The following is a 21,539-nucleotide window of genomic DNA, read 5'->3' on the forward strand; positions in this document are numbered from 1 at the left end:
CTCTGATTTCCTGGTCATAATTGGATCAGAGATACGAGGTTAGACCTGTCACTTCCCTGTGATGAATTACGAGAATGTCCAAAGGTGTCTGGTCCTGCGTAGCTTAGATGGCTCACATGGCTAAGAGTTGCCTCCCTGGGACCCACACAGAGAGCGCTGCTTTTCCTCTGAAGATGCTTAGGAGACAGTCTTAGGGTGGGCTGGTGTGTCTTTAGTGTCATGCTTCCTCTCCTTACTCGTCTTCCTTTTTAACAAAAGAAAGAGCTCAAAAGGGCAAAGATGTCTGGCTCGACTCAGTAACAGACTTTGGTTTCCATTGTATTCACTTTTAGGTGTCCCTCTCCCTAGGGCAATTCTACTGCTTTTCTGCTTATCCTTATGACTTAATTGCCTTTTAAAATAAAATTTGTTTAAATAAAGTAATTTTAAAGAAGACTATTAAGTCAACAGCAGTACAAGTGACACATAAATGTGACAAATTGTAAAGGCAATTTAAGCTTCCAGATGGCAGGAGAGGACAAATATCTGAAGGTGACAGAGAGTGAGTTCAGCCCCTCAGCTGGAGTGCGCCCTGGCCAAGACTGGCCATTCTCACCTGTCAACTGAAGATTTAATCCTTCTATTTGCAGGAGGGTCCTGAGCATGAAACATGATATCTATAAGCTCCCTGGCCAGAGTAGAGGTTCTATTATTGCTAAGTTTATTAGTATTACACTAATATTAACACTCTGCAATATGGTGATCCACCACTCTGGGACCCCTGCAACTGGAGCTGCTGTTTTCAACTCCTAGCTCCAGGCTGGTACGTTTCCAGGGCAGGGGATTAAAGGCGTGTGCTGAAATGAGCTTCAGAGTTGCTTCTGACCTAGGAGGGAAGGGAAGTTTTTGCATTAGCCAGAATTTCCCATACACCCTGTCCCAGGTTGAGCCGGATAGGACTGCAGGTTCTTTCTTAGAAAGAAACAATCCTCTCCCCAAAACGCCTTTACAGTCATGCTGTGTTTTTGTTTTTGTTTTTGACATTTAATTGGCTGTTGCCACTGTTCATTTTAAAAAATTTTATTTTATTTTTATTTTTTTACTGCAGAAAGCCCATGACTAGCCATTGTTTAGTTTAAAAGTTTAAACCAATCCCTAATTCACTTTTTTTCCCCCTAAGATACGGAAACGCTGGGTTTGTTCTGTGAGCAGATTTTTTTTGTTCCGTTCTACCTGTGGCACCTACCGCGGCCGCCACGTGCAGCAGCTACTGCGCCAAGGTGTCCCTTCGTTGGGGGAGGGGGAGCAGTAACTGCAGGCCGGCGGCAGAGGACTGGGCCCCCGGGCTGGGGGGCTCCGGCTTCCGGAGCCGGGTGCCGGCGACCAGTTCCGCCAGGCGTGCGACCTGGAGTCTACCTGCCCGCTGGGGGTAGGTGGGAGACCGGTGCCAACCCCATCTCCAAGGGTCCCCTTTCAGCTCCTACGCTAAGCGCGTCCCTGGCTCCCAACCGAGAGCTCTGACTGCACGTTTGTTGCAACACCTTCCACCACCCTAGAAGGAGCAACCGGGCAGTTGAGAAAAGTGAGGTTTGGAGTGGTGGTTAAGAACCGTGAGCAAGGACATCCGTCGAGTCTCTCGCGCACAACCTCTCCCTGCCTCGGGGTTCCCTCGGTAGGTGGCCCGTCTCCCGGCGCCGTCCGACCCCCAGCGCATCCGCCTGTCCTCGGCAGCGGGGAGGGGGCTAGTGGGGCGACCGCCGCGCTGCCACCACTCCCTCAGTGTCCCCGACTCGGCCGCGGGGTCCCCTCCCGCAGGAAGGTTTTCCGACCTGGCCCAGGACCCTGAGCTCTCGCTGTGCCCTCGACGTGGCGTCGGGTTCGGTCCCCGTTCCCGCGGCGTCCGGGATCCTCCCGGGAGGGACGGCGACTTCTCCCGTGCCCTCCGCGTCTATTCCCAGGGCTCCGGAGAGGGGTGCCGGTCGCCAGCCTGAGACCCCAGTCCGGTCCCCTGCGCCGCCGCCCAGCCCGGATCCTAGGCGACGCGCCCGGGCCCGGGTCTGCGGACCGCGAGGCAGTGGGGTCGGCCCGGGCTGCGCGGCCTCAGACCCGGGGCCGGGGCGGGGCGGGGGGCGGGGTCCGCGGCTCCGGGCTCGGCCTGGGGCGGGGCGGGGCTGGCCGGGCGCCCTCTCCAGCCGACCGCGGCCGCCGCGCCTCAGTCCGCCCGCGCCCGCGCCGCCAGCATGACCGACGCGCTGCTGCCCGCGGCCCCCCGGCCGCTGGAGAAGGAGGGCGACGGCTACTTTCGGAAGGTGGGCGGCTCGGGCGGGCAGCCGCGGGCGACTGGCCCCCTTTCCGGCCGGGCGGGGTGGGGGGCTGCGGGAGCGCGCGGCCGGGGTCGGCCAGGCCGGAGCGGGAGGGGGCGCGCCGGCCTGGTGCCCCCGGGCCGAGGCTGCGGGCGCGGGGAGGGCGGCGGCGAACCGGCCCCGGAGCAGGTGGCATCCGGGGCCGGGGGTGCGGGCGCGTGGGGCCGCCCGGCGCAGGTGGGGCGGAGGGCGGGGGTCTCGAGGGGAGCTGCGGTGGCCCCCGCCGGCAGTCGCACGTGCCGGGGGAGAGGACTCGTCCTGGCTGCGCCGGATCCCCCGGAGCGCTCGGTGGAGCGCGGGGGGGACCGAAGACCGTCCCAGCGGGTTGGCGTTCTCTTTTTGCGTCCAAAATGCTTCCAGGATCCGCCTCGTAGACTTTTTAGGGGGCGGAAGAGCTGCTGGTGGGGGGGACCCGGGAGGGCGTGAGCGCCGCGGTCTGGCCCCGTCTCACTTCGTGCTAAAGCGGATTTATCCGGGTGTCCGGGACCGGCGCGGGGCGGGCGGCCAGTGCGGCCCAGCTGGCGCTCGGCACGTTCGGGCGCTCCCCGGCACACGCCGCCGTCCCGCCCTGGAGGTGACAGTCGGGTGCCCGAGTCCTTCAAAAGCGACCCCAGCCCGCGGAACGAGTTCCCGTAGGCGACAGGGCCTGGGCTGCAAAGACGCGTTCAGGCCGGGAGTCATGGTGACACCTTCTTCGCCTTCCTCCAGGTCCCCATCAGCCTAAAAATAGCCTTTGGCGCCTGGCCAGGGATCACTGGGTGGGTTGAGAGATTGTTGTTGATTTTTTAATAACAGACATGACCGAAGGCACAGTGCATAGTCGTAAATAGGGAAGTGAAACTGTTTCCCACAGAACAATCAATTCTTAATTGTTCAAAGCCTAACTATCCAGTTTTTAAATAGTCTTGGCGTCTTCCTCCTCCCAGGTGACCACTTTGGGCTGTTGCTCCCCCGTGAGGAGCAGTGGGCAGGGCAGGAGGGGAGTCTGGAGACAGGTGGGGACGGAGTGGGAAAAGTTCGTTTTTGTTAAGTTGCTTTTAGCATTAAAAAAAAAAAAGTAGTTTTGAGGTATATTTAAGTTCAAAGATGTCATCATGGAATTACAGGATTATAACTACTAATTATGTGTGGCGTTTGGGACAGAGGATCACAGGCCATGGAATTGTAGGAGGCCTGGCCTGAGAATCCCTGGATGTCTGTCCTAGGGCCCCAGGGCCTGACTGCCACCCCCACAAAATTGCTGTGTGGCCTCCAGCAAGCTGCTGGTCTTTCACGGACTTCATTTCCTCCCTGGGTTGTTTGCCCTCTGTCCCTGTCCCTGTCTGTGTCTCGGTGGAGTTGTGGACCTATAGCACCATCTGGGGGAAAGTGGCAGAGAGAGGGGCAGGAGGGATGGAGCACACCTGTGAGGGTGGTGGTCTCAAGCTTTGCAGAGCAGGTTTTCCCGTGGGAGGTGCCCACATCTGTGAGTCCCAGGGGGGAGGGGACGGCAAGGAGCCATGACAGGACGCACGATTGGCTGTTTTTTAGATGCAGTTTCTCTGGTGGTAGACGATCGTGTCATGGGTGCAAAGTGAGGTGAATCACAACTTTACAATTAGAAGCATCTATTTTGAAATGGAGACCTTGCGGGGATCACTGTGCTACAGCTGTGTTGTCATACCAGTCCAAGGAGTCACTTTGTCCGAGGAAAGTAAGAGGTGTTGATGTTGAAGCTTTCCTGATCTGTGACCCGAGCCAGTTTGACCTAAAACAGATGCTCACCGAATGAAAGGTGGGTGTCCTACAGGTGTAGAAGGGGAGGAAGGGCACTTCAGGTGGAGGGAGCAGCGGGGCAAAGGTGTGGATTGTGAGCGATTGTTGGGCAGCCCACCGCAGTGCAGCAGCATGAGCGGGAACCAGGCAGTTCAGCGTCATGCAAACTGCTAAGCAACTGGGGAAGGGCAGGAATCCACCTAAGTATGTAAAGCAGGACCAGACATGTAAGATTTATGTCGGAGAAGGAAAGACCCCTTTGACAGCTGAGAGGTCCGTGGGTGGGGCATGGGGGAGAGGCAGTGGTGGAGCCAGGCAGAGAGGCATTGGTGGGGGGTGGGGATTTAGTCCCCTGCAATCCCCATCATCTGTGCCCTTCCTATTCTGATACAGACTGTTGATGAAAATGCAGTCAATTCTAGAAAATGCTGTGTAAATACAGTCTTGGCCACCCGTGCTTCCCACCAGCTTGCGCCTGTAACTCAGACCAGGGGTCCAGACCGAGGGCAGGGGATCCTAGCAAGGAGGCTGGATTGATGCCAGCCTGAGCAAAGGCAGTGTCTGCAGCTATGGGAAGAATAATGGGACAGGATGTGGTGGGGAAAGTCCTGCCAGTGGGAATCAAATGTCTGCCCCGGGGGTCTGGTCAGGAGCCTCCCTGAGGTGGGGTGGACCAGGAGGCTGGTGTGTGGGGTAGTTGATATCCAAGATATCCCACTGTGGGGTCTCCACGTGGTGGTCCTGGTGAGAGTCCACTCCACAGACCTGGCAGCCCTGGGAGCTCCCTGGCTGGAGATGTGACTTTGGGAGGCACCAGTGTGAGAGGCAGTGGGGGTATTGAGTAAAAGGACCCAGGACAGACGGAAGGGAATAATACCTCTGCCTAAGGGACAGGTAGAGAGATGGGAGGCAGACCAGGGGTGGGGCCACGTCAAGGAAGCAGAGAGGTGAGTCTTTTAGGGGAGAGGTGAGGTTGACAAGTCAGAAGGGCACTGGAGAATACTGGCTGTGTAGTCCTTTAGGGGTTTTTAGGAAACAGATGGTTGGAGAGTTGGGGACAAAAGTCAGCATGGCAGGTGCAGGGGAAGAAGGGCAGAGAAGATAATTGCTGGAGGGAGGGGGAGAGAAGAGAGCGGCAGGTTTGTTTTAGAACGAGGAGGTCTAGATAACGCCTTTTAAAGCTGAAGCTGAAGGAGTTGGGTGTGGGGATGGTAGGAGATTCTGGGGAGAGAGAGCAAACTGGGGAGGGGTCCCAGGGCTCCCGCAGGGAGCTGAGGATTGCCAACAGCCTCTGCGTGGATTCCTGGATTCGGTGCCCAGGCTAGCCAGGAGGGCGAGTGAGGACCCCTGGGACTGGAGATGCAGTCAGGGCGTCTGCAGCTGCCTCTGCGTCAGGCTCGCCCGTCCTGTGTATGCACCATTGGGATTTTGTGCACACCTGCAGGAGCAAATGAGTTTCTACTAAAGTCGGCTTCTTTTTCATTCTCTTAGCTGTCACACCTTCCCGCCCCTTTTCTTTAAAATGCCATTCTGCTCCATTCAGGAAGTAATTATGGAGTGACAGCTCTGTGCTTGACCCCCTGTCAGGTTTGGGGACACCCTGGACCCTGACTTAATACAGCTTCTGTGGCGGGTCTCATTTCCTGGGGTGCTGGGCAATGATGCTTTGTTGGGATAGTTCAGGCCATGCTTGAAAAGGAATCACCTTCTTTGCTTTAGTCCAGTGAGCAAAAAGTTGGTGGTCCATGGGCCATATTCAGAGCTTCAACTGTGTTTTGTGTGACTTGCACTCAATTGCCCAAAAGTCCCTTATGCTGGCTGGACTTGGACGTTGTGTGTGCAAGTCAGTCACTGGTGGGGGGGGAGGGGGTCCCTTTGTAAATCAGGATTTTCTTGGCTTTTTCTGTACAGAGCCTGAGGACACAACTTTGCCCCAGGTCATGCATGGGCCCCCTCCCCGCCCCTAAGACTCTGTCCCCCTGGTCTGGGCTGATAATAACACTCCTGGGCTCAAGCAACCCTCCCACCTCAGCCTCTGGAGTAGCTGGGACTACAGGTACACATCACCACGCCTGGCTAGTTTATAACAAATTTTTTTGTAGAGTTGTGGTCTCACTGTATTGCCCAGCTGGTTTTGAACTCCTGGCCTCAAGCAATCCTCCCACCTCAGCTTTCCAAAGTGCTGGGATTATAGGCATGAGCCACTGTGAGTTCTCTAAATTAAAAAAAAACAACTTTATGGTCTATGGCAATATCACGTCTCTCTCACCTTTCTTTGGCTTCTCACTATTCTTGTCTTTCTCATTAAATTATTATGTTTAAATAGAGGGATAGCTGTAGTCATAAATGTCCCCCAATGCTGTAGTCCTAAAACCCTCAGGAAAACCTGTTCTTGGCCACACACACACACAAAAAAAAAAAACCAGCTGGGAAAAAATTAGAGAAAGCCTTCCTCCGGGGCTGCTGAAGGCCCCTAAATGAAAGAAAGGTCTTGGCACTGTGTGGCAGAACGGAGCACACAGTAGAGCATTGTCACTTCTTATCTCTGCCTCTTCATCCTTTGGGAACACTAATGTCCCCGAAATGAAGTTAGCTCCATTGTTTTTACTCAAGAGCTGTAGGAGAAGTTGTTTCTTGTTCACAGAAACCTCCAGGCTGTACCGGGTGCCAGGGTTCACTGTGTCCTGCTTCATGGTCCCTGTTTACTCTGGGCTTGCTGGAGGCTCCAGCAGAGAAGGAAGGAGGAGAATTTTTTTTTTTTAACCCAGAAGCTGCTCCTAGTTCTTCCTCTACCCCATTCGTCTCAGCGGGGTCTAGTTTCACTTTAGACACGTGTGCGGGGAAGCCTTCAGATGGGCTGAGTCTACCATGCACAGCCTGGGTCGTGGGGGTCGACTAGCAGCTCTGGTTGTATTGGGTGCTGGTGTTATCCCTCCTGCTGTTGGCACCCAACCCCTTGGAGCCCCGAGCCCTTTCCGGAGTGGAGAGGCGGAGAGGAGGGGTGTGGAAGTTGGTGATGCTGCCCTGACCCCTGCATGGTCTAAGCCAGATCCTAAAGGCGGGGCTGGACCCAGGCCGGCTGTGGGCTTGGGGAGGGGGTCTGCCCGGGCGCACTAGTGTACACCAACAGCCCGGGGCCCTGCCTGACCGGCACTCCTCCACTGTGGGATCCTGGCCGGGAGGAGTCCCCTGGCAGAAACAGTTTTCAGGGTGACTCAGAGGAGAGTCAAGTGATGAGCTGTAACACTGCAAATGTCCCTTGTTTCCTGGGGCTGTTTGGATGGTTGCCAAGACACCACCTGATGCTACTGGGCATCAGCTTTAGCCCGATGAACACTTCCTCCTCTGGCTCAGACACCAGAGTCCCGTGACACGGAGGCTGCATTGGAGGTGGCCGTAGAGCACAGCTGAACTGCAGGTACAGCTCGGCCAGAGGACTGCGTGTCTAGCAGAGCGGCAGCCAGGGGTGCGGGCTGGGGACGAGGTCTCCTGCCTGCAGCAGCGGGTACAGAGGGACCACGGTGAATGGTTTCAGTCCCTCTGGACTTTGCAGTCAGATCCTCTACAGCCAGGTTTCGATTTGATAGTAAGAAGAGAAAAGGGCAGGTGATCAAAAACAACTTTAGAGAGTTTATTTTTTTCCAATGTGATTTATATAAGTTATTATAAGAAAAGGTAATCAGAGAAGTGTACAAATTATTTCTTTGAGACAGAGTCTTGCTCTGTCACTTGGGCTATAGAGTGCAGAGGCGTCAGCCTAGCTCACAACAACCTCAAACTCCTGGGCTCAAGTGATCCTCCTGCCTCAGCCTCCTGAGTAGCTAGAACTACAGGCATGCGCCACCACACCCGGCTAATTTTTCCTACTTATAGTGGAGACAGGGTCTCACCCTTGCTCAGGCTGGTCTCAAACTCCTGAGCTCAAGCCATCCTCTCACCTCGGCCTCCCAGAGTGCTAGGATTACAGGCATGAGCCACTGCGTCCTGCTAAAAGTGCACAAATTGAAAGTCACATACACATGCCAGCCCTGTCCCCCACGACACACAGACACACTTTCTAGGTGAAGACTGTTACCTATTGATTGGTGCGTCCTGCCAGTTGTCCTAGTTTGGGTCTGGAAATACATTCGATTCATGGAAATTTTGGTGATTTGACAGGTGGTAGGAGGCATAGCAAAAGGTTAGTTATTCAGCATGTTGAGAAATAACCATGACTGGCACACAGTAGGTGTTCGTAAAGATTTCTAGAACTGACTGAAGGGAGTCTGTAGCTAAAGATGATGGCTAGATGTTGACTCATGAGGCGACCCACCGCCCATGGGAATGGATTGAGATGCTGGAGGGAGGCAGCTGGGCCTCAGCCTCCAGCCCCGTCACCTGGCGGAGATCCTGGAAGAGCACGAGGGCTGTTTACTAGTCGTAAATTCGTGTCTTTATTTTTATGGACGTGGAAGAGCTAGATTCTGTCCCTCCAACCTGCCCTGAGTCTCCAGTGTGGTGAAAAGTTAAGTGAGACGTATGTGTATATTGCAGGGTATCGTGTGCTATTTCTGTGCTTTCTGGTTGACAGCTCTGGCTAACTTATAAACAAAAAATTCTGTTTCCCACAGTTTGGTGGTTGAGTGAGGGATTGCCTAACCAGGAAGGAGAGAGAGAGGCAGAGAAATAACTTCGCTGGAGAAGCGGCTAAAACCACCTGCCCTCCTCTACCCTGTGTGAGGGTCTCTCTGGCCCTGCAGCGTCACCTCTCACTCAGTGTTGTGCCCGGATCCTGAGCTTGCACTTTGCCCTACATTTGCTGGAAATGCATCTACATGTAAGGGCTTTGTCTCTGGCTGCATGGAGGAAGGGCCCCCACTGGTGCCCACGGTGGGGAGGAGGCAGGCGGTGGGGAGGAGACAGGCGCCAGGCACCACTGGAGCGGGGCCCCAGTGTGGGAGGAACGACTGCCCCATTCCATCTGTGCCTGCCTTCCAGGCAGCCTGGCCGTATTGCTGTCTGCAGGACTACGCTGACCATCCTTCCCTTTCTTCCAAATTGAGTGCTTCCCGTTTTTGTCTGGGTGCTGCTCTTAAATACTTGATTCAGAGGTGAACAATCTGTACACTAGGACATGTGAGTATACATTCACATGTAAGGAGAGTTTTTACTCAAGGTAAGCTTATTCTAGTTAGGACTTTTTTAGTTGCAGGTGCCAGAAAAATCTAATCCAAAATGATAAATACACATAGGTACATTCCCTACAATTGAATTCTACTCCACAATAGAAAATGAAACAAAACACTGATAAATGCAACAGCACAGGTGAATCTCAGAATGTGATATTGAGCAAAATAAGCCACACGCAAAAGAATACATCCTATCTGATTCTATTTACATAGTTCTAGAATAGGCGAAAAATCTGTGGTGATAGAAATCAGAGTATTGGTTGCCAGGGGTGATGGAAATATTCTATTTTCTGTTTTGATTGGAGTGATGGTCACACAGGTTTATACATTTCTTCAAGCTCCTTGAATTATGTAGTTAAAATCTGTGTACTTTATTGTATGTCAGTTATACCTCAATTCAAAAAATGGCTTAGGGAAGGAAGAGAATAAATTGATTGGTTCCTATAACTGAGAAATCCAGAGGGATGGCTTCAGGCTTGGCTTGATCAAGGGCTCAAATGCCATCAGCAAAGCTGTTTCTCAGCTCTGTTCCCCATGAGTTGGTTCCCTTTCTGGGCAGGCACTCCCCTGTTGGTGGTTATGTCCTGTAGCTGCTGGTCCCACATCCTCCCTCCCAGGTTCAAGGCCAGTGAGGGGCTCTTCCTGATGGGCTCTGATGGCACCAGATCATCACACCTCAGGTGCTTATTCTTGAACCGATCTCAGGGCCGAGGGCCTTAGTGTTACAGCTGGCCAGGCATGAGTCAGATGCCCTTCCCCTTGGAAAGGAGGTGGGGGGAGCATGTGTTTACCCCCCATCATCACGGGCTGTAAGGTAGGAGAGTGGGCACTGGTCACTGTTCCCCAAAGGCAAGGGGGTGATGCTCGGCAGTCCTCAGCCAGGAAGCACTAGATGAAGGGGGCGTCTAGGGCCAGCAGGGGAGCTGCACCAGCACTCCCACAGGTTCCTACAGCTCTGGCTGCCTCACTGTTCATCTCAGAGCAGTGGGAGAGGCGTGAGATATGTCCCACTCCGACCCTGACTGCCTCTAGGATCTTGGGAGCTCACCTAACCCCCTTGCCTCAGAACCCTGAGATCCAAGATGCTGTACCAGGGTCCGCGTAAGCTGCCCACAAAGCTCGTGATAACGCTGAGCGTTCACTCAGGACTTGCTTTCGTGGGTGTCGGCTGTCAGACCATCCTTCCGAGTTCCCAGACCGACAGAAATGCCCGAGGACACGAGGGACTCCGTGTAGGAGAAAGCCTCACTTCACTGTAGGGCTTGTCAGCATGACCTCGAGGTCAGGACAGCTCAGGTGGTCTCCCGGTTCCTGGGCCAAGCAGGCGTGAGAGGTTCTGCCCTGGTCCCTGGTGCGAACCCTCGCTCCAGTCTTGGAGCAGCCTCACGTCCTGGCACAAACCCGACTCTGCCAGTGAGTTGCAGGGGCTGGTCTGGCAGCATTCAGGGCTGGGCTTTGCTACTGGACGAGACCAGCGGCCAGGACTCTGGGTCCCCCAACAGAGCAGCCCCGAGCAGGGCCTCTGCTGCTGCCCAGGGGTCTTTCTGGCAGTCCTGTCCAGATCGACCTCTCAGGGAAGTCTCCAAACAGCCCCGGGGGCGTTTTCGGTGTTCCCAGCAGGGCCTGGCATTCCTCCCTGTCGGTAAGAAGTAATATAGTTTTGGGCGCAATTACTCAGTCACATCTAATCCTGAGCATTTCTATGCCTTATCTAGAAACTTGACCCCAAATCTGTGGGCTGGTCAGGGTGTGGTGATTCTGGGCCAGCCAGAGGTTGGGTAAGGTATAGGAGGAGGAAGAAGTTCTTATCCGCCTCTTGGAATGTCTGCTTATCTGAGCCCTGGGAATGCACGGGAAGGGATCGGTTAGTAAAGCTTCTCTGTAAAATGAAACGCAGCCTTGGTGAGCCATGGAGTTCTGCGTCAAATCGAACCATACCCATCGGAGTAATTTTTGGAAATGGAAAGGAAAGAGACTGACAATTATTTTTGTCCATTAATATTAAATTAGGTTAACGTTAAAGACATTTTTGTCTTATGTCTGAAAAAAGGCAAAATCGGGGATCATTTTAGTGGTTTAAAAGGTAATCGTTTAAGATCAATTCCAACACAGATTCTGAATATCTGTACAATTTGGACTTGGGAAAATGTCCTTGTGAGACCAGGGAAGTTAGGTTGGTTGGGGGGAGTATGTGGGGGTCAGGCGGTGGTGACCTGCTGGGAAGTGAGGCCGAGAAATCTTTGTGGAAGGAGAAACGTGATTCATTTATGACCTGCTAGTCCAGAGGCCTCTGATGCAGGATCCCTGGGAAGGTGTCGGCTGTGGGTTACTCCCCTTCTCCCTCCCTGGGTCCAGCCCATGGGCGTGGCTGGGGCCAAGGTTAGGGAGGCTAGTTGTGTGCAGAGCTGAGACAGGGGTGACGTAGCTGGAGAGAAAGGGAATCTCTTCATGTGATACTGCCCCCCCCACCCACGTAATACTGCCCCCCCACCCACGCCAGGAAGTAATCACAGTGGGCAGGACCCAGAGATAAGCTACAGAATAGGAAATGTGATCCTAACTCAAATCCCAGGGCTTCTTTCTACCTGTCTGGAGTGGGTTGAGCACCATAGGTTAAAGTGAAACTTATTCTGGTCTTAAACTTTGTAGAATGAAATGTAATCTAAATACCCCAGAAAATAATGTGCAGAGAACACTAGCAGACAATTCACTGAAAAATTCAAGATCAGTACTGTATGAGAAAATGTTTACCTTCACTATAATAATAAAACCTACAAGTTGGAAGAATGAAATACCTGCTTTTGCATGTCAACATGGCAAAGATTTAGAAAAATACTTTTCAACTAGACAAATAAAAAGACAACCCAGTTTAAAAATGAGGACAGGATCTCAATTGACATTTCTTCCAAGAAGATGTACAAATGGCCAATAAACCCATGAAAAGATGTTCAGTATCATTAACCATCAGGGAAATGCAATTCGAAACCACAGTGACCTACCACACATGCTAGGGTAGCTGTAACACAAAAGGTAGGCCATAGCGAGTATTAGTGAGAGCTAGATAAATTGGAACTCTCATGCACTGTTAGTGGGAATGTAAAATAGTGTAGCCACTTTGGGAAATAGTCTGGTATTTCCTCGAATGGTTAAACATAGAATTCGCCATGTGATCTAGCAGTGCCACTCCTAGGTATTCAGTCGAGAGAAACAAAAACACACATCCATATAAAACTGTGTACACCAATAAGCAGCCTTATTCATAATGGTGAAAAAACTCTAAATGTCTACCAACTGATGAATAGATAAAACAAATGCAGTATATCTATATAATGAAATATCATTAAGGGACAAGAAAGAACGAAGTTCTGCTACATTACAATGTAGATAAACCTTGAAAACATCATGCTAAGTGAAAGAAGCTAGACACAAAATCCATATATTATGTGATTCCATTTATATGAAATGTCCAGAATAAGCAAATCTATACAGACAGAAAGTAGATTTGTGTTTGCCCAGGGTTAGGGGAAGTGGGGAGAGAGAAAATGGGGAGTGCCTGCTAATGGATACTTGGTTTCTTTTTGGGGTGATGAAAATGTTCTAAAATCAGATAGTGGTGATGGTTGCACAACTCTGAATACAGTAGAACCCACTGAACTGTATATTTTCAATGGGTAGAACTTATGGTATATGAATTTTATCTCCATAAAGCTGTTATTTTAAAAAAAAAAAGTAGACTTAAACTCAGTAACAGTGAGGGAGAGGTCACAGGGGATATTATGTTTGTGTGCCTTTCTTTCCTAGAGGATAATTGGGTTGGTACATGGGTAGCCTTAAAGAGGTTTGACCCTGTAACTCTGCCCTAGAAAGATATCGTAAAGAAAAAAACTAGAGATTTATAAAGATTCATGTTCATAAATGTGCCCCAAATTATTATATAAAAAAATCAGCAAGCTGTAGGATGCACCTGTAGTCCCAGCTGATGTGGGAGGATCGCTTGAGCCCAGAGTTGGAGAATCCCCTGGGCAACATAGTGAGACCCCGTCTCACAAAAAACATGAGATGCTTGGAAACAATCTAAATACCAACTATAGGAAGATGGTATGTACTAGAAGAAAAAGGGTAATATTATACAATCATTAAAATCATGTTTTTGAGGAACATTTCATAATAAAGGGAAATTTCATGGTAGAGTATTAAGTGAGGAAATGTGCTGGGCTGTGTGTGCCATCGCGCAGACACGCTTAGCATAGCAGATCCGAGGCTCACATCCGTGCCTGCTGGCATCTGGGAACCTCGTTCTGGGGCTGTCCACACTGTGCCCTAGCTGATAAGGCTGGTTCACTGTGCCTGGACTGATGGTGCAAACAATGGCGAACTCCGGCTTTTCTTCTGGAAGTCTAGCATTTTGGTACATGCTCGGTAGAAGGTGCCTTCGTGACCAGCCCCCAGTAAAACTCTGGGTGTTGATTCTCTAATGGGCTGACTTGGGCGGAGACACTGCGTACACATGGCTGCATTTTTGTTGCTGGGGGAAGAGCGCAGCACTCTGTGTGACTCGTCACGGGAGAAAGAGGATATAAGGTGTGGATTCCTCCACACTGCCTGGGTTTTTCCCGCTTATGATCCAGCCGTGCATTCTGACTAAGCTGCTGTGATAAATCTTAGTCACGATAACAACCATGTACTGGGTCCTGGGAGTCTGAGCAAATCCTCACACATGGTGGTGGTTATCCACACTGATGCCGAAAAATAACAACAACATGCATATAAAGTAGACAGAAAGGAAAGAGACCAGTTCACAGTGGCTGCTTTCGAGCTGTGTTACAAGTGACTTTTCTTCTTTATCCTTTGCAGTATTTTACACATTTTATATATTGGTGTCACTTTTATTTTCAGAAAGATTATTTAAGTTAAACATTTTTTTATTATATTCAACATTGTCATTTTTAGAGTGTTTGACCTCTGAAGGGGCATCTGTTATTTCCTCTTAGGGTTGTAATCCGCTTGCGCAAACTGGCCGGAGCAAATTGCAGAATCAAAGAGCTGCCTTGAACCAGCAGATCCTGAAAGCCGTGCGGATGAGGACCGGAGCTGAAAACCTTCTGAAGTAGGTGTCTCTGGCTCCACTGCCGCAGCCGGGAGCCCGGGCTCTCCAGAGGCCTGCCCACCTGTCCTCGAGGCCCCCAGACCTGGCTCTGGGTTTCAGCTTTGGGTTTCCTCCTCGTTTCTGGCACCCTGGAGTGGGCCCATTCCTGCTGAGAGCTTGTTTGTGTTCAAGACAAATATCGTGTGTTTGAGGATTGGATGGGTGGGGCATAGACACGGACAGTGGGGTGTCTGGCCTCAGTTTGGTCAGCTGTCTTGACCGGAAGTCCAATTTTTATCTTGGTGTTTGTTCTCCCTGCTTCCTGTGGAACTTCTGTGTTTTTTCCACTAACACTATGCATGGTGTAGAACCACTGCTTGGTAAATGTGTATTGAATGTGTAAAGGAAAGGAAGGAAGAAAGGAGGGAACGGGGGCCATCATTGCCGGGGTTTGCCTTTGTCAGGAGAGCTCTAGGGCAGCTGTTACTGTGCTGTGCTGATAAAAGAGTTATTTATCAAGGACAGAACTCAGTGAAGCCTTACCTGTGTCTGGGCAGCTGTAAACCCTCTCCACACCCTTAACTGCAACAAGGGACAATGTGCCAGCTTCCTTTTGTATAAAGTGTAGAGTTTCTTCTTCCTTCACAGTTCTAGGGGTAACTCCTAAGGGCACCGGGCCTGCTGCCCAGGTGGGTGAGACAGAGGCCTCCTGGGGCCTCAGGAGAGACGTGGAACCCGAAAACCTGGCAGAGAAGGGGCCTGGTCTGCCTGCTTGAAACTGCAAGTCCCTTGGAGCTTCCTGGGACTTTCAGGGATTCCGGGGGGTGGGGTGGGGTGGGGTGGGGGTGCCAACATGTCTGCAAGGATATTGATCATGGGTGTTCCCAATGGGTCAGCTTCACCGCTGGAGGCCTTGGGGAGCCCAGAGACTTCTGGGGAGAAGTTGTTGGGGAAAACAAACTGAGTGTTTGTGACAGGGGCTCTGGTGCTCGTGGACATGTATGAACGGTGGGAATCGGCTCCTCCATGTGGGCCGCTCCCCTGAGCATGTGGCAAAGCAGGAAGATGGGTTCTGACCATGATCGATTCATTTCTGAATTGGACTGTATTTGCTCCCTAGGAAGGAGCTCTGAGATATTAGTGGGGAAAAGAAAAGTGCAGGACAGCATGCCCTGCATAAATGCGTGTGTTTAAAGGATTTGTACATACGCTTTTGTATATGCACCAAAGGAAGAAGAAAGGAGCTATTATTAGAGCTCTTGGGGACAGGTCCAGGAATCGGAAGTGGAAGTGACTCTTTACTTTTCATTTTAGTCCCTTCAGTGTTAGAATGAAGTGCATGAAATACTTTTGTGATTATGTTTTTTTTTTTTATAAGAGGGTCTTGCTCTGCCACCCATGCTGGAGTACAGTAGTGCGGTCGTAGCTCACAACAACCTCAAACTCCTGGGCTCAAGCGATCCTCCTGCCTCATCCTCCCAAGTAGCTGGGACCGTAGGCTTGTGCCACTATGCCCAGTTAATTCCTTTATTTAATGTTTTTGTGGAGATGGGGTCTGAATATGTTGCCCAGGCTGGTCTTAAACTTCTGGCCTCAAGCAGTCTTCCCACCTTGGCCTCCCGAAGTGCTGGGGTTACAGATGGGAGCCTTTATTCATTTTTTATTGTGAAATACCACAGAGCTGCAGAAGAATAACAATCCCCCTGAACCTGCCGCTCGATCGGGAAGTACAGTGCTGTGCCTGTGACGGTTGCGGGACTCAGGGAATAGAGGAGGACTTGAGTTCCCGGGTGGGAAGGTGTCTGGGAGCCTCCAGCTCCTTTTGTAACTGGGTGCAAAGGAGGTTGTCACTGGAGGAGACTGAGAAAACAGTGTAATGTTTGCCTTGTGAAACGTCTGACAGTGGCCCTGTCCTAAGACAAGTCTGAACTTGGGAATTGTCGGCGTCCCACAGCGCAGTGGACCTCACGTGGCCTTTGCTGTTTGGGGGAGGCCCCCTAATTTTGGGACTCCCTGCCGTGTGCTGGGAAGGCTGTGGGGTGTTTTGTAGCCGTGGCTTCTGGTGGGCAGGTGGGCAGGCCTGGTGCTGTGGCCTTTCCAGGAGTGGCTACCACGGTGGCTTGTTCAGGGAGCACCTCTTTGTTATCTTTTTAAACTTTTTTAGAGACAAGGTCTTGCTAAGTCGTCCAGGCTAGGGTGCAGTGGTGCAATCATAGCTCCCTGTGATGTTGAACTCCTGGGCTCCAGCGATCCTCCCACCTCGGTCTCCCAAAGTGCTGGGATGACAGGCCTGAGCCACCACCCTGGCCCCCACTGAGCACCTCTTACGTGGCAGGCAGTATTTGAGGTGCAGGGGATGAGGCTACACCCAGTTCAGACAAGGCCCTGCTGTCATGAGGCTTAATTTCTTGTTGGGGGGTGGGAAGCTTAATATACAAGTAAACAAATCAGACCACATCAGGAAGCGATATTTTCTAGGGCATGATGAAACAAAAACGTGGTAGATGTTGGCTCGGGGTGGCACAGCCTCAGGGACAAGGTGGCCAGGGAGGCCTCTGACCAGGGCACTTGGAGTTTCTCGGGCGGGAACTAGGGCAGTTTTCTCGGTCCTGTTCTGTTGACCAGCAAACGTGGTCTCAGAGGCCCGAGCCTGGCTCAAGCTCATTGTCGGACTGGCAGTTGTTGAGCTGACAGGCGTGGGGGTGGGGTGGGACTGTTAATGATTCCCACGGTGACCTAAAAGTTCAAAGTGCCCCTCTCTGGAGAATGTTGTCAGAGGAAACCCTGTAGGTATTTATTAATCTGACTCAATCGGCACCAACGGTTTCCCGAAAACAAATAGGGCGCTTTGCCAAGCCCAGCGCTGGCCCCGCGGTGTCCCGGGCAACCGATTCTGTGGCTGTCCCTGCGGGCAGTGGGCAGTTTCAGCCGTACACTGGGCCCCACTGTCCTTCTGTGGGCCGTCTGGTTCCCAGGTTTCCCACTGCAGCCCCAGACGAAGGCAGAACGGTTGGAATGGGGGCAGGGGTACGTTTGGGAAAATGTCCCCAGAAATGCAGGGGTGGCAGTGAGAGCCCCAGTCTTCACCTGCGCTGGCCGGGGGTGTCACAGCTGGGCAGGCACTGTGAGGACCTGGGTTTGAGCTTCCTCCCCTTTCCGGATTCGTACCAGCCGAGAGTCCGTGAGCGTCCCGGAGTTTGATTAGGAAGGTATCAGAGATTTTAAATATGCTTGTTTAGGCTAAGCCAGGACAATATTCTTTCTCTTCTCCCGGCTCCCTTCCCTCTCCTGAGAAAAGCTGGGGTAGAAATGGGATTATGTTTCTCTGAAACTGGGGTGGTCTTTGTGAAATGTAAAGCAAGTTGCCTCGTTTTAACTAACTAGTTCTTTGAGTGAGGGCAAGTCGCTTAACCTCTCTGGGCTTCAGGCTCCGCTCTTGTACTGATAACTTGTTGGGCTGGATCAGAAGTGGCCCACTCTGAGGCTCACAGGGTCAGGTGGGCCTGGAAATGAGTCATGGGGCTGGAAGGAGTGCTGTGAGCAATAGGGAGGGGTGAGGACTGCGGTAACGTTCAGAGCCTATGCCCTCTCTGGAGGGGCGGCTGTAGTTTGCCCCGGGGAGGGGGCAGGGCCAGAGTCTACAGATCTCACCCCGCTCCCTCCACCCCCCCAGAAGCTGGAGAATTTTTTTTTTTAAATCTTTTGATTGTTGAATTTTTAAATATAGGCAATTAGTTTAAGAGGGAAAAAATAACACCCTGAGAGCCAAGTGAACAAGTCCCACTGGCCTCTCCACTCTAGTTGGTGACCTCTGGACCAGAGGGTCATAAATTCTAGGCCAGTAGCAACCTGGGGTGGCCTCAGTTGTCATGAGAGTGACTTGAGGGTAATGACGGCCCACAGCCTCAGCTCTAAGGGGGCCGGAGTGTGTGCAGTGAGGTGTGCAGCTCTGAGCCCTCCGTAGCCTTTGGGGCCGGCACCAACTCTGAGGCCTGTCTTCCCACACGGAGACGCGGGCTGGGACACATGTCCTGCTGGTCTGGCTGATCTGCCACCCTCAGCCAGGTGGCAATGAGGGCGTGAGATAGTCCTCACTCCAGCCTCCCCAATCCCCGGCAGAGCAGGATTTGGCATCAGATGCAGTAAGGCTAAGCTGCGCTAATAAGGTCTCTGAAGCTGGTGCAAGCCGCTGGGTCAGAGTGGTGCCTATTCCTGGAGGGACAATTTTATTAAAAGACTTGGGGAGGGAAAAAAATTACACTAAAGCAAATGGTGACAGAGCAAAATTGACAGGTATCTTTAAGACAAAACAGGGGGCAGTAAAGAAATTTTGGACTAGGGGCCGAGAAGCTGTTGTCACATAGGTGATTTATTTGGTGGAAAAGGTCTCGGAGGCTCCACCTTGAGCAGACGTGGGTGTGGCCAGTGGTCAGGAAGTAGTTGACAGTGGCCTTCCTGGCCCTGTTCACACCAGTGGTTTGATCACTCAGAGAGTAAGTGGGGCGCCTGCTCATTCTCGCCTCTCAGAGTGTGTGTGCTCTCCATGGAAAACCCAAGGGAGTGGCCGTCTCTTGGCGGCCAGGCCAGAGGGAGGCCACGGAGGACCTGAGCAGGAAGACTCTGGGTGGGACAGGGCTGATACACCTTTGCTTTGTCCTCGGTAGCCTCAGTTCTCTAGCAGTGACATCAGTCACTAGACCACGGGGCCCACAGAGGAGGTGTGCACCCAAGCAAACACTGAAAGTGGCTACGTTCTTCTGAAAAGGCACATAAAAAACATTTGTTTTCATGCAGAAGGCCAGCCTGGTCCCAGAAATAGCCGGGCACACCCGCCATCTTGAACTGGAATGCCTTGTTTGAGAAACCCCCTTCCACCGACGCATGAGTCAGAAATCCTTACCTGCTCGAATTCTGGGGTGGGTTTCTGAACCGTGGTAGGACCTGAATGAAGGGCAGCCCCGTATGATAGAAACAACCCCGGACCCCACTGGGCTGCCAACATTTCTCAGAGTGACCCACGCAAAGAGGTCCACAGCCAAAGGGCAGCTTGCTGATTTGTGGCAAATGTTAAATCAAAAACCGTTGCCAAGCTGGGAGCGGGGAGACATGGCAAATTCATCTATAAAGATGGAAGAATGAAGAATTGGCATTGTTTGGAAGCTCTGCGGGGATTTGGGGGGGGGTCTTAGGGCCCCAATTGTTATATTTCAGTTGGACTCACTCTGCTGGCAAGAACCATTCATCTCCCTGCTGCCCAGAGCGAGTCAATCTTCACTCTGCCGTTTGTTCTTCCGTGAAGTGGAATTTGTTGAGCCCGCATGATATGAAAAGAACTATGTCTTGTCCTGGGAGAAACACAAAGAAATAAAAGTCTTCTCCTCCAGGAGTTATAATTGTTTATCTTTCCTCATTCCAAAATGGATCTGAGGCCCTTAACATGCTTCGTACAGCACATAAGATTGAAGCAGGAGTGAATGGCGAAATGAGGATGGGAGCAAAGAAAAGAGAGATTTATCTGCAGATAAGGCTAGTACATGCCGCAGCGTCCTGGCCTGTATACTTCGTTAGATGTGAGCCTCAGTTTGTCTCTGGGCTTCCTGGCAGGCAGTAGGAGGAAGGGAGTATGATCCGGAACATATTGTATACTTATTAGCGAAAAGGAAGCCATTGCTAAAAAGTGAACCTGTTCCCAGTACTGAGGGCTGAGAGAATTTTCTTCCCTGGATCCTTGTGGGCACTGGCAGCTGCCGAGGCAGTTCTGTTCTCAGTAACATCACTGTAGCACAGGTTTTACAAGCTACAGATTGTGCCACATGGTATATAATGGAATCAATTCATGGGTGGCCGTGGTATTATACAAAATAAATATTTGGTCTTTTGTGCTGTTCCTGCGTTCCTGGCACAGAGCTTCTAAAACCCATGGAATCTCCTGCGTGATAAGGGTATCTTTTGTGTGCTGATGAAATGACTCCTGGAGAGGGGCTTTAGGATGGGTGCTGTTCCCAGAAAGACCAAGCAAGGATTACAGCAGTGGGACCCTCAGCTCTTCCCTCCCTGCTTCCCCTCCTCCGACCTCCAGAGATGGGGGAGAGGCTGGAGATTGAGTTCGGTCTCCCATGTCCAATGATTAATCACTCACACTTAATGAAACTGCCATAAAAACCCCCGAAATGATGGGGAGCTTCCAGGCTGTTGAACACATTGAGGTGCTGGGAGGTTGAGGTTCCTGCTGGGGGTGGGCGTGAAAGCTCCGCACCTCTTCCCCCATACCTTGCCCCGTGCATCTCTTCCATCTGGCTGGCTGTTCCTGAATCGCATACTTTATAATAAACCAGTAAAGGTAAGTAAAGTGTTTTCCTGAGTTCTGTGAGTTGTTCTAGCGAATCACAGAACCTGAGGAGGTATTTGTGGGAATCCCCTATTTACGGCTGGTCAGTCAGAAGTACAGGTGTGCCCCTTCCCTGGGACGTGTGGCTCGTGCCTGAAATGGGGGCAGTCTTGTGGGACTGAGCAGCCCTCAACCTGTGGGGTCTGTGCTAACTCTAGGAGTTGGTGTCGGAATCAAATTAAATGGTCAGACACCCAGTTGGTGTGTGATTATCAGAGAATTGGAGAGTTGTATCATTGTTTGAAGTTACTAGAGTAGCATAGAGGCTGGGCAAGGTGGCTCACACCTGTAATCCTAGCACTCTGGGAGGCTGAGGTGGGAGGATCACTTGAGGTCAGGAGTTCGAGACCAGCCTGAGCAAGAGCGAGACCCTGTCTCTACTGAAAATAGAAAAAATTAGCCGGGCATGGTGGTGTGTACCTGTAATCCCAGCTACTCGGGAGACTGAGGCAGGAGAATCGCTTGAGCCCAGGAGTTTGAGGTTGCTGTGAGCCAGGCTGATGCCACGGCACTAGCCCGGGTGGCAGAGCAAGACTCAGTCATGAAGATTTTCTCCTGTATTTTCTTCTAGAAGTCTTAGAGGTGTAACTCTTCTATTGCTATGTTGCGGTCTGTGACCCATTTTGAGTTAATGTGTGGGTATGGTATGAGATTTAAATCGAGGTGAATTTCATATAGGAGGACTAAGACTGCTATCCTTAGCAAGGCCTGCTTGCAAGATTGGCCCTCGGCTGGTGTCTGGAAACTTAGATTTTAGAAGACATCCCGCCATTCCTAGACTGATGAGAGTGACTCACTGT

At 51.7% G+C, this 21,539-nt stretch overlaps 1 protein-coding gene across 2 annotated transcripts in view; it reads left to right on the forward strand.

Annotated features, from left to right (window-relative positions):
• Positions 1-2,168: 2,168 nt before the first annotated feature.
• Positions 2,169-21,539, forward strand: part of RHPN2 (rhophilin Rho GTPase binding protein 2) — a 45,244-nt gene continuing 25,873 nt past the window's right edge. The window contains exons 1-2 of one of the 2 annotated variants that reach the window (XM_045531756.1): positions 2,169-2,288; positions 14,257-14,372. In XM_045531756.1, the coding sequence (XP_045387712.1) occupies positions 2,220-2,288; positions 14,257-14,372 (185 nt within the window). In that variant the 5' untranslated portion in view covers positions 2,169-2,219. Of the gene's footprint in view, positions 2,289-8,753; positions 8,914-14,256; positions 14,373-21,539 lie in introns of those variants that run through there. The other variant, XM_045531757.1, reaches the window with a different exon arrangement.

This window comes from Lemur catta, chromosome 19 (assembly GCF_020740605.2).
Source record: "Lemur catta isolate mLemCat1 chromosome 19, mLemCat1.pri, whole genome shotgun sequence".
In the NCBI taxonomy this organism is placed as follows: Eukaryota; Metazoa; Chordata; class Mammalia; order Primates; family Lemuridae; genus Lemur; species Lemur catta.